The sequence below is a fragment of the Exophiala spinifera genome, assembly GCF_000836115.1.
Source record: "Exophiala spinifera strain CBS 89968 unplaced genomic scaffold supercont1.3, whole genome shotgun sequence".
NCBI lineage: Eukaryota > Fungi > Ascomycota > Eurotiomycetes > Chaetothyriales > Herpotrichiellaceae > Exophiala > Exophiala spinifera.
The window spans coordinates 2,342,648-2,354,877 of record NW_015622515.1 but is presented as its reverse complement, the minus strand read 5'-3'; the positions used below and the strand labels follow the sequence as shown (position 1 = coordinate 2,354,877).

Below are 12,230 nucleotides of genomic sequence, written 5' to 3'. Positions count from 1 at the left end.
CCCGCGAGGTGAAGTGCCCGCGAGGTGAAGTGCCCGCGAGGTGAAGTGCCCGCGAGGTGAAGTGCCCGCGAGGTGAAGTGCCCGCGAGGTACAAGCTCTTGGTTTTACAGAGTACTCCAAATAGTGTATACGTGTGGTAGAGACTCAAGTCTTTGGGCACACTCCTTGCTCCTTGAGCTTGAGGCACGGACAGAGATAAGAGTGCTGCCATGGAGATTCGTCCATGTGAGCACGCTAGCTAGCCCTCGCCGTGTGATGGCCATTTAGCTCCTAAAGATGTGGAAGATAGGCGGCCACAGAGTTGAGACCGCATATCTTGAGACTGCATACCTTGAGACGGCTACTACAGTAGATGAGCACCGACAGGGGTACTGGGTGAGGGTTACGGCTGGGGGGGGAGCAGGCGGAACCCACGGCCGAATGCAAGACCGGATGAATCGTCGACAGGGTATGCACTGTCGATTTACTTGTGAAAGCATCCCAGAGATGGATTTGAAGGATGAAAAGGCGTCGTGTGGGAAGCCCATGTTGAAAGGCAAATGTCGAACGGGGTCTCGCGGTCAGAACATGGTATTGATAAACGGCATGGGCATTCCGCCGACTTCCGCCGTGCCGGCGCGAGAAGTGCCCACCATGGCGCTAGGAACCAGCCCTTGTGGCTGTGGGCACTGCCGACTCGTCAAGCTTCAAGCTGAACGAGGGACTCGATAGCAGGAACCTGTGGGTACACAACTCCATCTTCACGACACTCACTTCCCGCGCCCTGACGCCGTTCGAGGAGCCGGTGTAGCCGATTGCAAGGGCGCCTAATTTGGCCCCTGGGTTAGGTCTCAGGAAGTGCCTGGAGCGAGCTCAGTGACAAATCAGCTATTGGCGCAGTAAACGCTCAGGTTAACGCGGCCTGTGCTCACTCTCTACGAGCAAATCGTACATGGCAATGAGGTTTTCCCTTCTCGAGCAATCTACCCGTAGGTAGCACGATGAAATGTGGTTGGATGCCGTGGATCTGCGCATCAGCTCGGCCTAGTGACTCGTCTCCGGGGATATTGCAGCCTACAACTTATTCTTGTCAAACTGCAATGAAATAGCTCGGGATTCTGAGGTATGCACCTCTGTTTTGTTAGGGGTGTAACTTACATCTGAGCATATCAGAGGCACAAGGAGGCCATTTTCGGCCTCCATCATCCATCAGCTAACCTGGCTCTGAGAATTCGTAGACAGATGTTCCAGACAAGGATCCGTGAATCTTGCCAAACCCCGTTCCAATGCTGGTGCTTAAACCTCCTTGTGTAAATGTAGGACTTCTGATTCCCGGTACAAACGGTAGCCTCGAATCCATTGGCGAAATTCATACATTTTGCGCATTACTGTAGAATGAATTCTTTCCCAGCCAGTCTGAGCCTCCGCATTTCCCTCCCTCAGGATCACCTTTTTGCTTCATGAGATTCTCGGCGATTCCCAGCCTGTCACGATTGTGACCTGAACGCCAAGCCTCTCCTTCACTGAGGCCCTCGACGCGGCGCACCTACTGTAATACCGCGTCCCGGGCCCAATACCTCCTTCATAGTCCTTCGTGCTACAATTTATTCCTTTTCCAACACCTAGTTGTGATAAAGCCTCGACGCCTTCGCTAATTCTCACGGGAGACACCAGAAGCGCTGATCCCAGGGCTTCAAGTGCCATGACAACCTGGCCTTGGACATCGTCTTCTCCTGCCGACTGAAATAATTTTAGGAGAATATCAACGGTTTTGAAAACCGTATTATCGATCGAAATCGATAATTGGAAGAGCGAGTCATTGTTTGGCATTGCAACGATCCTATAACCAGAGGAAGTATGTGGTAGTACTGATAATGCTATTCTTACGAATCGTCGGGGGTGGTGAGTGGACTAATGTCAGCCGTTCAAAAACATAACCAGATGATACGATGAAGGCACAATCGGTGGTACGACTTCAGCATGCCAGTCGGCAGGCAGAAGTCCATCTATATTTTGGCAGAGATAGTCGGTGCCTTGGTTGCTGACTGTGCAGTGCTAGTTAGTGCCAAGGCACTGGTCACGTGCGGGTCACGTGGGTGTGACCGCGGCAGGCGCAGGCGCCTATCGCCTTATTACTCTTACCGAGTCCGTATTTGATAGCACAATCACCACATTCTAGACCTCGTTCCGCTCTCGGCACGCTTAGCCCGTGACAGTTAGCCTCGCATGAGTCTGAACGTTGCCAAGTAGGTCATTCGCCAGAGACGGGCTATCGTGTGGCACAAAAGCGCCGACCACAAGGTCGTTGAGGGTTCCATCTGCCTCATAACAGTCTTTGAAGACCTGTTCGTCTTGGCTCCCCGCATAAACCCTGGAACATTTGCTGAGGAGTCGACATTTACCCCCACCGACAAAGTAGTTTCGAGGGTAGGCTAGGGTCGGCTCGGACCTTAGCAAATTGTTGGACTAGGCTGAGTTGCGGGCGCGGTCAGCACCGTCTTTACAAGCCAAATACTCACGCCTAGCGCCTTAGCGCCTCCGGCGGAACGCCGACGCGCTCACGTTCCTTACAACTTTTGCAACACCATCAATTCACTGTTTCTAGTCATATATGACTATATTTTCGGACTTCACAAGGAGGCTTTCTCTCCGTCTAGAACGTCGCACGATAGAACGCCGCCCGAGAACGGTCGATGACTCCACGCGGCGCGCTGTGCGGCGACGAGAAAGCCCTTCCTCGTAACGCTTCTTTTGTCTATATAATAGATAGAGATCTCCCTCCAAGAGAGAGAGGATAGACTTATCAATATATTCTCTTTGGCCCCTAAATATCGCCTAGAACTAAGTGTTGTATAATAGTGTAGTGAGTTGAGAGGTGTGTGCCCCTCTCCAGGGAGGTGGTCACTGCACAGTGGGCCTAGGGCCAAGCAGACGTGGACAACTAGGTCAAGGGGCCTAGGCAAGTGTTTTTTTTCTTTCTTTCTCCTTATGCATGGAGGGACATGCGCATGAATAGGCACGTACACGCTCAAGACTAGCACGTACACAATGAATCGGTCGAGAACAAGCAAGTACAGTATGCATACAGAAAGGTGTGCGTAGTCAACATGCGAGCATATGAGTTGCGTACCGGGTGATGCACAGTGACAGCAGATTTCAGTCAAGTCTACAACGTTCTCTACAGATTCTAAGTACAGCGCGCACCTCAGCGCACAGTCAAGTGTGTCTTGGAGCATCCGCGGAGTGTTCAGAGCGGCCTGAAGAGGATAACCGAGTGTTGCAAGAAAGGAAGAAGTGTTCCACGGGTGCCTCTTGTTATGCAACGCTCAGTTCTAGGCGATGTCTGGGGGCTAAATGGGATGTATTGACGAGTCTGACCTCCAGAACTAGGAGGTCGCTGTTCTACCTATTTATATGGTAAAGGAGCGAAAATTTCTTCATCCTGCTGGAGGAGATTCTCTCCCGGGCATCGGCGGCGGCCGAGGAGATCGCCGTCGGAGGTCGACGTCCTTGTGTCGGCGAGGTCCTGTTCCTCCATCCTGAGGACTGTGAAATGGCAAGAATGAATTGAATTCATGGTGTTGCAAAAGTTGTAAGGAACGTGAGGGCGTCGGCGTTCCGCCGGAGGCGCTAAGACGCTAGGCGTGAGTATTTGGCTTGTAAAGACAGTGCTGACAGCGGGCGCAACTCAGCCTAGTTCAACATTTTGACTCTTGATGAGCTTGTCCCGGTGCCTAGCTCTTACTAATAACATCAAAGCCCTTTGCTGGCGTAAAAAGGCAAGATACTAAGGCCCCGGCATGCAACAGATGAATAAGGGGCGTGAGGAGCACTGACTTTGTGGCATGCTCAGCCATCTGTGCCCATGATACCTCTGGCGCGAGCAGGTCCTGAATTACTGAGGCTACCGTCACCACGTGAACATCCACGGCTGTGTTCCACAGCAGCCAGAGATATAACCAGCGAGGAATTCCACCAGCGCCGCCCAGCATGCAAAATACGGGACTGCGAAAACAGTTGGCGTCAGCTCTATTGCTCGTCACATAATCAAAGAGGGATCCAGCGACACTTACACCAGAAAAAAGCCCAATGCGCCGCCGACGGACAACACCAATGCTGTCCGCACAACGACGCTTTCGATGGATAGAATGCCGGTGTACCATCTCCGACGCTGCCGAAAGAAGTCGTTCATGGTCTGCGGAGGTTGTTCACGGCAGATGGTATAGAGCCAACCAAACTTGTACCCCAGATCGACTGCCTTTGAGGTTTGTCAGTATCTTTCTCCCTTTCCTAGGGGTTTCGGCGGTTATCAACCATACCTTGTAGGCAAACCAGAAATCTTCTGCCACGCATGCGGTCTCCCATGTCACTTGGTTTTCTACAACGCCGTTGATAAGGATCCCGGATCCGTGCATCCATCCCAGCAGCGGCCGTTGAAAGAGCCGAACAGGGAGTTGAAAACGGCCAAAGTCCTCTGCCACGCGAAGGACCTCCGCCGCAGAAAGAAGGTTGTTCCTCCAGTGGTTAGTGCTATTGTAGAAAATCGAACTCTGTCGTGATGTATGCAACGTCAGCAACAGACAAAAATTCGAAAGGGGAGATGGAGCGAGGTAAATACCATTCCGATATCGCCGTTTCCTCTTTCAATGAAGTTCAGGCACTCTTGGATGACATACTCATCGATCAGCGACTCTTCGTCAAGATGCAAGACCCAGTCGCCTTTGGAAAAATTCTGCTCGCGTCTAAAGTACTCTAGGGCGCGGGCCTTGTATTTGGCCCGCTTGGTGACGAAGGAACTTGGTATGGACACCACATTGACGAATGAAGAGAGAGTCTTGCGGAAGATTGCGTCGTTCACGTTGTCGACGACAACATAGAACTGCAGCTTCTGGAATTTCCGCAGGTTGCGCCACGGCCGAGTAGAGTTGATCACAGTCTATTGAGGAATGTCAGCCATGCATTGTCTGGTCTTTTGGGTGCTGATTGAGGGGCGGCTGCCGTACCTGGAAGTTGGTGCCTTTTGTCACCAGACAGACTTTGAGTGAGCTGTATGATCGTTGTCGGGGCGATTGCGAGTGTATGTTCGGCCGCATAGGCAAGCAGAGGCCCCAGATACTTGCATAGGGTGGGAGCTGTGCGGCCACGAACACAGCATTCGCGATGCAGCAGACCAACGTGGTCCAGTTCCACTGGAAATTCGCATCATACTCGACCACGAGTGCCTCATAGCCGACCATACGAGCCAAAGCACGCAGCACTATCGTTCAGGTCAATGTGAATTCCGGGATTTGAGGACAAAAGCCTACGCACATAAGAATGTTGCTATCACAGTGAACGGGAAGATCAAGTAATTGTACTCGAATACTTGGAACAGCGTGGATGCCGAGCAATGCCCTTTGGGGGGCAGCCAAAAGGCTTTCTTGTTCGCCATGGAACGTAGTGTGATGAACGACAAAACAAGCCCGAGAAAGAACAAGCTATGCTGGCGCAGCACATAGATATATTAGAGCTTATCGACCCCTAATACCAAGACCGTCCACCGAAGAGGCGGTCAGGTGTAGAGGCATCAAGCACACGAAGATCTACAATATTTCGGTGACCGGTTTGACTACCGACATATGTCGATGTACGTAACGACGATCCCGGAAGGCAACTTCGGCTCGGCCCACGGAGACGAGGTACAGTACTTATATCCCGCAATTGGACCCACACTGTGTCCTTCGACGTGTAACAACCCACTGATCTGTTCGTGATAGCATCTTCTTCTGATTCGTTACAAGAGACCTAAATATGCTGTTGGATCGAGATATCTACTACCCCGCTGCCGCCTCGAGATAAAACAGTATATAAACCCCCAGTATCGGTCAAGTCTCCTGAGAAGGCACCTTTGTCCGAACATCACCTTCGATCTCTTCCGTTCTCTCTCATCCTCGTGCTGTCGTCTGCCGTCCTCTAGTACATGCCACCCGGTTTCCTGTGCTGTGAAATAGGAAACGAAAGCTAGCCCCGTGCGACGTGACATGGGGCGGATACGCTGGCTCGATGGCCTCCAGGGTATCGCCGCCATTGTGGTTGCCTTCAATCATTACTTCAACGGCGAGATCCAGGCGCCGTTTCGGTCTTTTTGGGATGATCCGCCAGAGAACAACCGGCTGGTCTTCCAACTGTTCCCGATTCGCCTCATCTTCGCCGTCTACGGAATGGTACCATTCTTCATGGTTATCGCCGGCTATGCAATGTCAGCCAAGTTCCTCAGACTGAGCTACACCGCAGGATCAGAGATATTCTTGTTTCATCATCTCCAGACAGCCGCCATCCGCAAGTTCCTCCGCATATACCTCCTAGTCTTAGCACTGGCAGTCCTGTCACAGCTTCTCTATTTCTGCGGACTTTTCAACTGGAACTTCCCAGACAATGTGCTCCGTGGCACCAAGCCGTGGAAATCCCCTAGAGAACATGTTTTATATGTGGCGCGATATCTCCTGGACAACATGGACATAGTCATCTTCCAGTGGAATGAGGGTCATAATGGGCAAGTATAGACCATTCCATTGGAGTTTCGTGGGTCCTGTGTGGTCTACCTTCTCCTGACAATCCTCTCGGGGTTGAAACCCAACGTTCAGCGGCTCACTCTCGGACTCATGCTTCTACACCTCTTGTGGTATGGTCACTGAGATATCTTCAGCTTTGTGGGTGGCCATTTCCTGGCTGTCATTAACATGTCGCCAAATGCACAGCAGCGGAACTGGAACGGGTCAGAAAAGGCGAGCGGACGAGTGACAATTGGTCCGAAGCGCCTATCAACCGAGATGATGAATCTCGTCTTTCTGGCCGGCGGAACGTATCTTCTCTGTGTAGACGGCGAAACACAATTAGCTCCGGAGTATCGCAAACTTCGCGCCCTGCAGTCTCCCCACTGGACAAAGTATGATGAGTGGGTTGACGTTCGGTTCTGCTGGCAGGCTCTTGGAGCCATGATGTTTATCTACTCAACCAGTCGCGCTATACAATTTCAACGTTTCCTCGAAAGCCGGCCTCTTCAGTACCTGGGCCGGGTCTCCTTCTCCCTTTACCTCATTCACGAGCTCGTTTATCGGCTTTGACGCAACCCTACAAGAGATGCTATCTGGTGGATGCTTCGTGGCGAGGGCTATCCGGGAACTCACGTGGCTTACCGTGAGACCGCACCATTCCTGGCGGCATGGATTGGTTCTGGTTTGGTCCTCGGTGTAGTCACAATATTGAGTGCCCAGCTCTATAATTCAGTAGTGGTACGAAAATGCGAGTTGGTGATACAAGGTATTGAGAGATACATCTATATATGCCCACTCGTTAGACAACCTTGTTAGAGAGGTCGGACTCATGCCAGACCAGGAATTCTGGGGGCCTCTTGCCCTTGTGTAGTCATTAAATCTCTATATCTAGAGAACTTTGGTCACGAAGGTGCAATCTATACTGGTAACCCAATGGGGCGTTAATACTAAGGTGGCAGTTGAGGATGAACTCAAAGAAGGCCGTTTCTGTATGACCGATCAGCGATGGTTTCATATTCCTCCAACAGTAATCAGTGACATTGATATCCAGTAAGCGAGACTAACAGTCTTTTCGGAAGATGTCGTAATTGTGCACACACACTTCATGGTTCTTGAAATGCATAGGTCCATAAAGGATGATAGCTAAGGCTTGACATTTAGGGTCTAGGCATATAATGTTGTCCTATGCGTTATATTGTTTAAGATGGAAATCCACATGATCTCGCGTTTTGTACATAGTGAAGAAGTTGCGAAGTCAGACTTTGTAGAGTTCTCTTGTGTTCCAGAAGCAGAAAACGCATTGCGTTATTGTTGAAGCCTAGAGAAAGGGCTGATGGTCGAGGGCTCCAATTTCGTTCTGAAGTCCCCGTGGTCGATCTGGTCTGAGCTGTAGCGAGACGTCCTTCTTCTGATATAAGGCGACGAGAGCGTTCACGGTACTAATTCTATGAGAGATCTTATCCTGATCACTGAACTTGAAAGTGTCCTGGCAAATAAGAGCTGCAACCATTTATCGCTCTTCCAAGCGATGTTCCACCTTTTTAGGCACTCAGTCGCCGTCCTTAAGATCTAGCATAGAGAGATCAAGTTGCTTATTGATCTTAGCTATACTGATTATATTGAAAAATTGCTATCGAGCGGCTTTCTTCGCTGAATTAATAGTGACTATCTTTGCGGAACGAAGCGCTCTGTTGGCTTTTTAATATATCTGATAGAGCTTAGTCCCTTCAGCTTGCGCCTTTTTCAAGGTTCCAAATTCTTTATATACTTCACTGATTAATTGATCTCTTAGCTCTTGAAGCTAAACAATCGCCGGATCGCCCTTAAGAGCGTCTATCTTATCTGAAGCGAGCCTCGTTAGTGCTTATGGATTAATATATCGACTCATATATATAACGGCTTTAAATAGGGCCCTGGCCGAAGGTTGACCGAGGAAAGCGACCTATATATTATATTAAACATATTAATTAATATACACTTAATAAATACCGGCGTCTCTATGACACATAACTTGCTAGAGCTGAGGTTGAGTTGCCACAGCTATAGCATGATTAACATAAAACCTCGTTGTTCTTACATTAAGCGGGCGTTATATACCTTTAACAGCCTCACTAGCTCCTCTCTGGATAATGTAGCCCCCAGAATTTACATTAATCTTGCTTGAAGACCTAACCACTGAAGGTAGTAGAGTGTTACGAACCAGGCCTGCGAGTAGGCCGCATACGAAGCTGTGACGACAGCAAATCACTCAAGAGGCAGGTTACCCGAGGGCAAGCCACGGGACAGAGGTCACGGTGCGGACAGTCACGTGGATGCCAGGTAACCTCGCTCAGTGTGGATCAGTAGGGATCAGTACGCTCAGGACTGAGCAGCACTGAGCAATACTGAGCAACGCTGAGCACGCAGGAATATATATACACGGTCATTTCATAGCTTTACTACGTAGTCAACTTCGTTCACGATCATACCCATACGTTTTGGACTGTGATCACTTCGCTTTAGTACTCGCTTAAGTACTCCGTTCTCAGTGACCTCACCTTCTATACTTCTCACTTATCAAGGAACGATACGTGTAGTGACACCCCTAGTGGAGCGAAACGTAACACTTTAACTATCACTTGATTAGAAGTATTTGACACAATGTCTAGCTCTAAAGCTCCTATCCACTCACCATCCCCTACTGGGTCGGTTCGGTCCGCCGCGCTAGGCGCACCCACATCAGGACCCATCTTCACTGTTATCTCCAGCTATAGTAACTATAGCAATCACGACAAGGACGATACCAAGGTTAACGTGTTCTATAGATCTCGTGAGAAGTTGGGACTGTTCGTCACTTAACTTATCGCGACTTTTAAGTTGAACCGCACTAGGTATATTATCCATAAAGATAAGGTCTTATTCGTGGGACTTTATATAAGGGGATATTACGTTTCGCTCCACTAGGGGTGTCACTGTACGTATCGTTCCTTAATAAGTGGGAAGTATAGGAGGCGAGGTCGCTGAGAACGGAGTACTTGAGCGAGTACTAAAGCGAAGTGATCACAGTCCAAAATGTATGGGTATGATCGTGAACGAAGTTGACTACGTGGTAAAGCTATGGAACGGCCGTGTATATATATCCGTCACTGCTCAGTCCCGCTCAGTGGTGCTCAGGCCGAGCACACTGAGCACGTCTGAGCATTCCCGAGTGGTGCTCAGCGGTGCTCAGCGTCCCCAGGGCTGAGCTGGCTAAGCGTATCACGTGATCCGTGCCGTGATTCTTTACACATGATTTCCCGGTATAGCTTCCTCTCTTGTCCTGGCTGTCATCACAGCTTTGTATGCGGCCTGCTCGCAGGCCGATTCGTAACACTTTCCCCTTCCTAGATTCATTCGTTGTCCTCAACGTACATAAGTGAGTGCCTCCCCCTCCTCGTGCCCTTCTCTTCTTCCTTTCCCATGGCTTACCATGCCTCAGTTTCGTGTTGCTAAGCCCGCGCGCCCCTCAACCCTCCATCGTCAGAAACTAATCGACCATATCGAGTCCTTTAATCGCGAATTATCCAGTATGGGTCGCTACACACCTTGCCAAAACTCGAACTCCGTCTGTTTCGTCCTCGATGGCTGCAGCAAGTGTTTATCCTGCACAAAGAAGGGCGTGAAGTATTGCGACGGCACTTTTTCGGATAAAGAGTTTGACTCCCTGACCGCTCAACGAAATCGCCTCGTCGAGGCGGCCCACCAAAAAGACGCAGAGCTGGCCCAACTGATTACCGCCGTCAATAAGGCTCACTCTGAACGCGAGCGTCTTCAGCGTGAGGCCGACCTGTTGTTGGAAAAGCAGAAGCAGATGCTGGTGCGGGAGGCCGAATCGCTGGATACTTTGGATCACGTGGATCCTCCCGAAAAAGCGTCAACCACCGTTTTTATTGGCATGGATAACAAACAACTCGAGGAGATATTTGAGTTGTCGCCGGGGGCCCTTCTAAACTTCGAAGGCCCCATCTCGATTAACCGCCCCTCATAGTTGCGTCAGATGTTTAATGAGTTTCCTCCTCCATTTCTTCCTTAAATACTCCTTAACCATATCCCCTGAGAGATATTCCAGTGGTTCTCATGTGTTTTCTTCATGTCTATATCCTAACTATGTAACTAGATATCGTAGTTTTCCATTGATTTTTTGATGGTCGAGGATCCCCTCCACATCGTACATCAATTATTGGGTTTCCTCATGTATTAGCACCGATCCTGGTTTGGCGTTCGGTGATGCTTTTTCAAGAAGCGATTTATGGAAAACTGGATAAATATTCATCCCTCTAGATAGTTCTAATTCAAAGTTCACTGGTCCAAGTTTCCTTTTAATCTTATAAGGTCCAATCTTGGTGTAATCTAGTTTGTTAGATGGTCATTATATTTTAATGTTTTTCCTAAGAAGGTACACTACCTCCCCTTTTTTGAAGTTTAGTCCCTTAGATCTTCGTCTATTCAAGCTTTTAACTGTTTTTTGTGATATTTTCTTAAGTTCTTTCTTCAAAAGTTCGTGTAGTGACCGTAATTTCTCAACCGAGATTGCTGCCTTTTCTGCAATTGGTTTGATGCCTCTGGCATCCTTATCTATCCTTAGGTGAAACCCGTGGTTTGCGTAGAATGGTGATATTCCTGTTACTACTGCTTTGTTGTTAAATGCAAACTGCGCTATAGGTAGTAGCTGTACCCAGTTGTTCTGCTAGAAATTAACATAACACCGTAAATACTGTTTCAGCGTTTAATTCGTTCTTTCTGTCTGCCCATCGCTCTGTGGGTGAAAAGCTATTGACAGCTTTTGGTGGACTCCCGTGAGATCCATTAACGATTGCCAGAACTGCGATATAAACAGCTTGTCCCGGTTCGAGCGTATTTCTTCCGGCATCCCATGTCGACTGAAAACGTCCTTATATAGCGCGTACGCTAAGTCTTTAGCTGTCAATAACTCCTTGTATAGAATAAATTCTGCATATTTGGTCAGGGTGTCGTTTACCACAAGTATGCTGTCGAATTCCACACCCGTGAGGGGTTCTTTGGACTTTGGTAGCTTTATGATAAAATCCAATGCGATGGTGTACCACGCCTTTTCTAGTATCGTTGACGTTTAGAGTAACCCGTAGGGCTTATGTCTCGCGTGCTTTGCTTTATGGCATATATCGCAGTTCTTAATATATTCTACTACGTCTTTCCTGACCCCTTTCCAGGTAAAGTCCCTCGTGACTAATTCGAGTGTCTTCTCGATACCTAAATGTCCTGCTGACTTATCATTATGTTGTCCTTTAATAATTTCTTTCTTTTACTCTTCTGTCAGCTCGATATCGATAAAAGCCAGCACCTCTATCTCAGGTGTTGCGTAGATCAAGGCGCCATCTTTTTCCTTAAGTACTACTATGGGCTCTGGTTTAATGTTTTCCATGTAATCTGGCCATCTACTGAGCGCGTCTGCCACAGTATTTTCTTTTCCTCGAACGTGATATATCTTGAAGTCGTATGGTGCCAATGTTTCGGCCCACCGAACCTGTCTGCGGTTGAGTTCTTTTGTGGTTGTCCAGTACAACAGGTTCTTATGGTCAGTGTAGATCTAAACTTAATACTTAGCGCCTTCAAGATATACTCTCCATTCCTTAAGACATGCCACGATAGCGAGTAGTTCCTTGTCATGAATATCATAATTCAACTCCGGCCCTGTCATTCTCTTTAAGAAATACGCGATCG

The 12,230-nt window shown here is 48.9% G+C and overlaps 4 protein-coding genes across 4 annotated transcripts; 3 read left to right on the top strand and 1 right to left on the bottom strand.

The window, feature by feature from the left end:
• Window positions 1-3,713: 3,713 nt before the first annotated feature.
• PV08_04589 (uncharacterized protein) lies at window positions 3,714-5,216 on the bottom strand (the record flags this gene model as incomplete). The annotated part of the gene is made up of 5 exons (XM_016378934.1): window positions 3,714-3,984; window positions 4,053-4,237; window positions 4,299-4,529; window positions 4,598-4,915; window positions 4,983-5,216. The coding sequence occupies 5 exons, from the start codon at window positions 5,214-5,216 to the stop codon at window positions 3,714-3,716; spliced, it is 1,239 nt and encodes a 412-aa protein (XP_016237611.1).
• A 783-nt stretch (window positions 5,217-5,999) lies between these two features.
• PV08_04588 (uncharacterized protein) lies at window positions 6,000-6,521 on the top strand (the record flags this gene model as incomplete). Its single annotated transcript, XM_016378933.1, has 1 exon — window positions 6,000-6,521. One exon carries the CDS (start codon window positions 6,000-6,002, stop codon window positions 6,519-6,521), a length of 522 nt encoding a protein of 173 aa, XP_016237610.1.
• A 177-nt stretch (window positions 6,522-6,698) lies between these two features.
• Window positions 6,699-7,082, top strand: PV08_04587 (uncharacterized protein; the record flags this gene model as incomplete). Its single annotated transcript, XM_016378932.1, has 1 exon — window positions 6,699-7,082. One exon carries the CDS (start codon window positions 6,699-6,701, stop codon window positions 7,080-7,082), a length of 384 nt encoding a protein of 127 aa, XP_016237609.1.
• A 2,977-nt stretch (window positions 7,083-10,059) lies between these two features.
• On the top strand, window positions 10,060-10,518 carry PV08_04586 (uncharacterized protein; the record flags this gene model as incomplete). Its single annotated transcript, XM_016378931.1, has 1 exon — window positions 10,060-10,518. One exon carries the CDS (start codon window positions 10,060-10,062, stop codon window positions 10,516-10,518), a length of 459 nt encoding a protein of 152 aa, XP_016237608.1.
• Window positions 10,519-12,230: the final 1,712 nt, after the last annotated feature.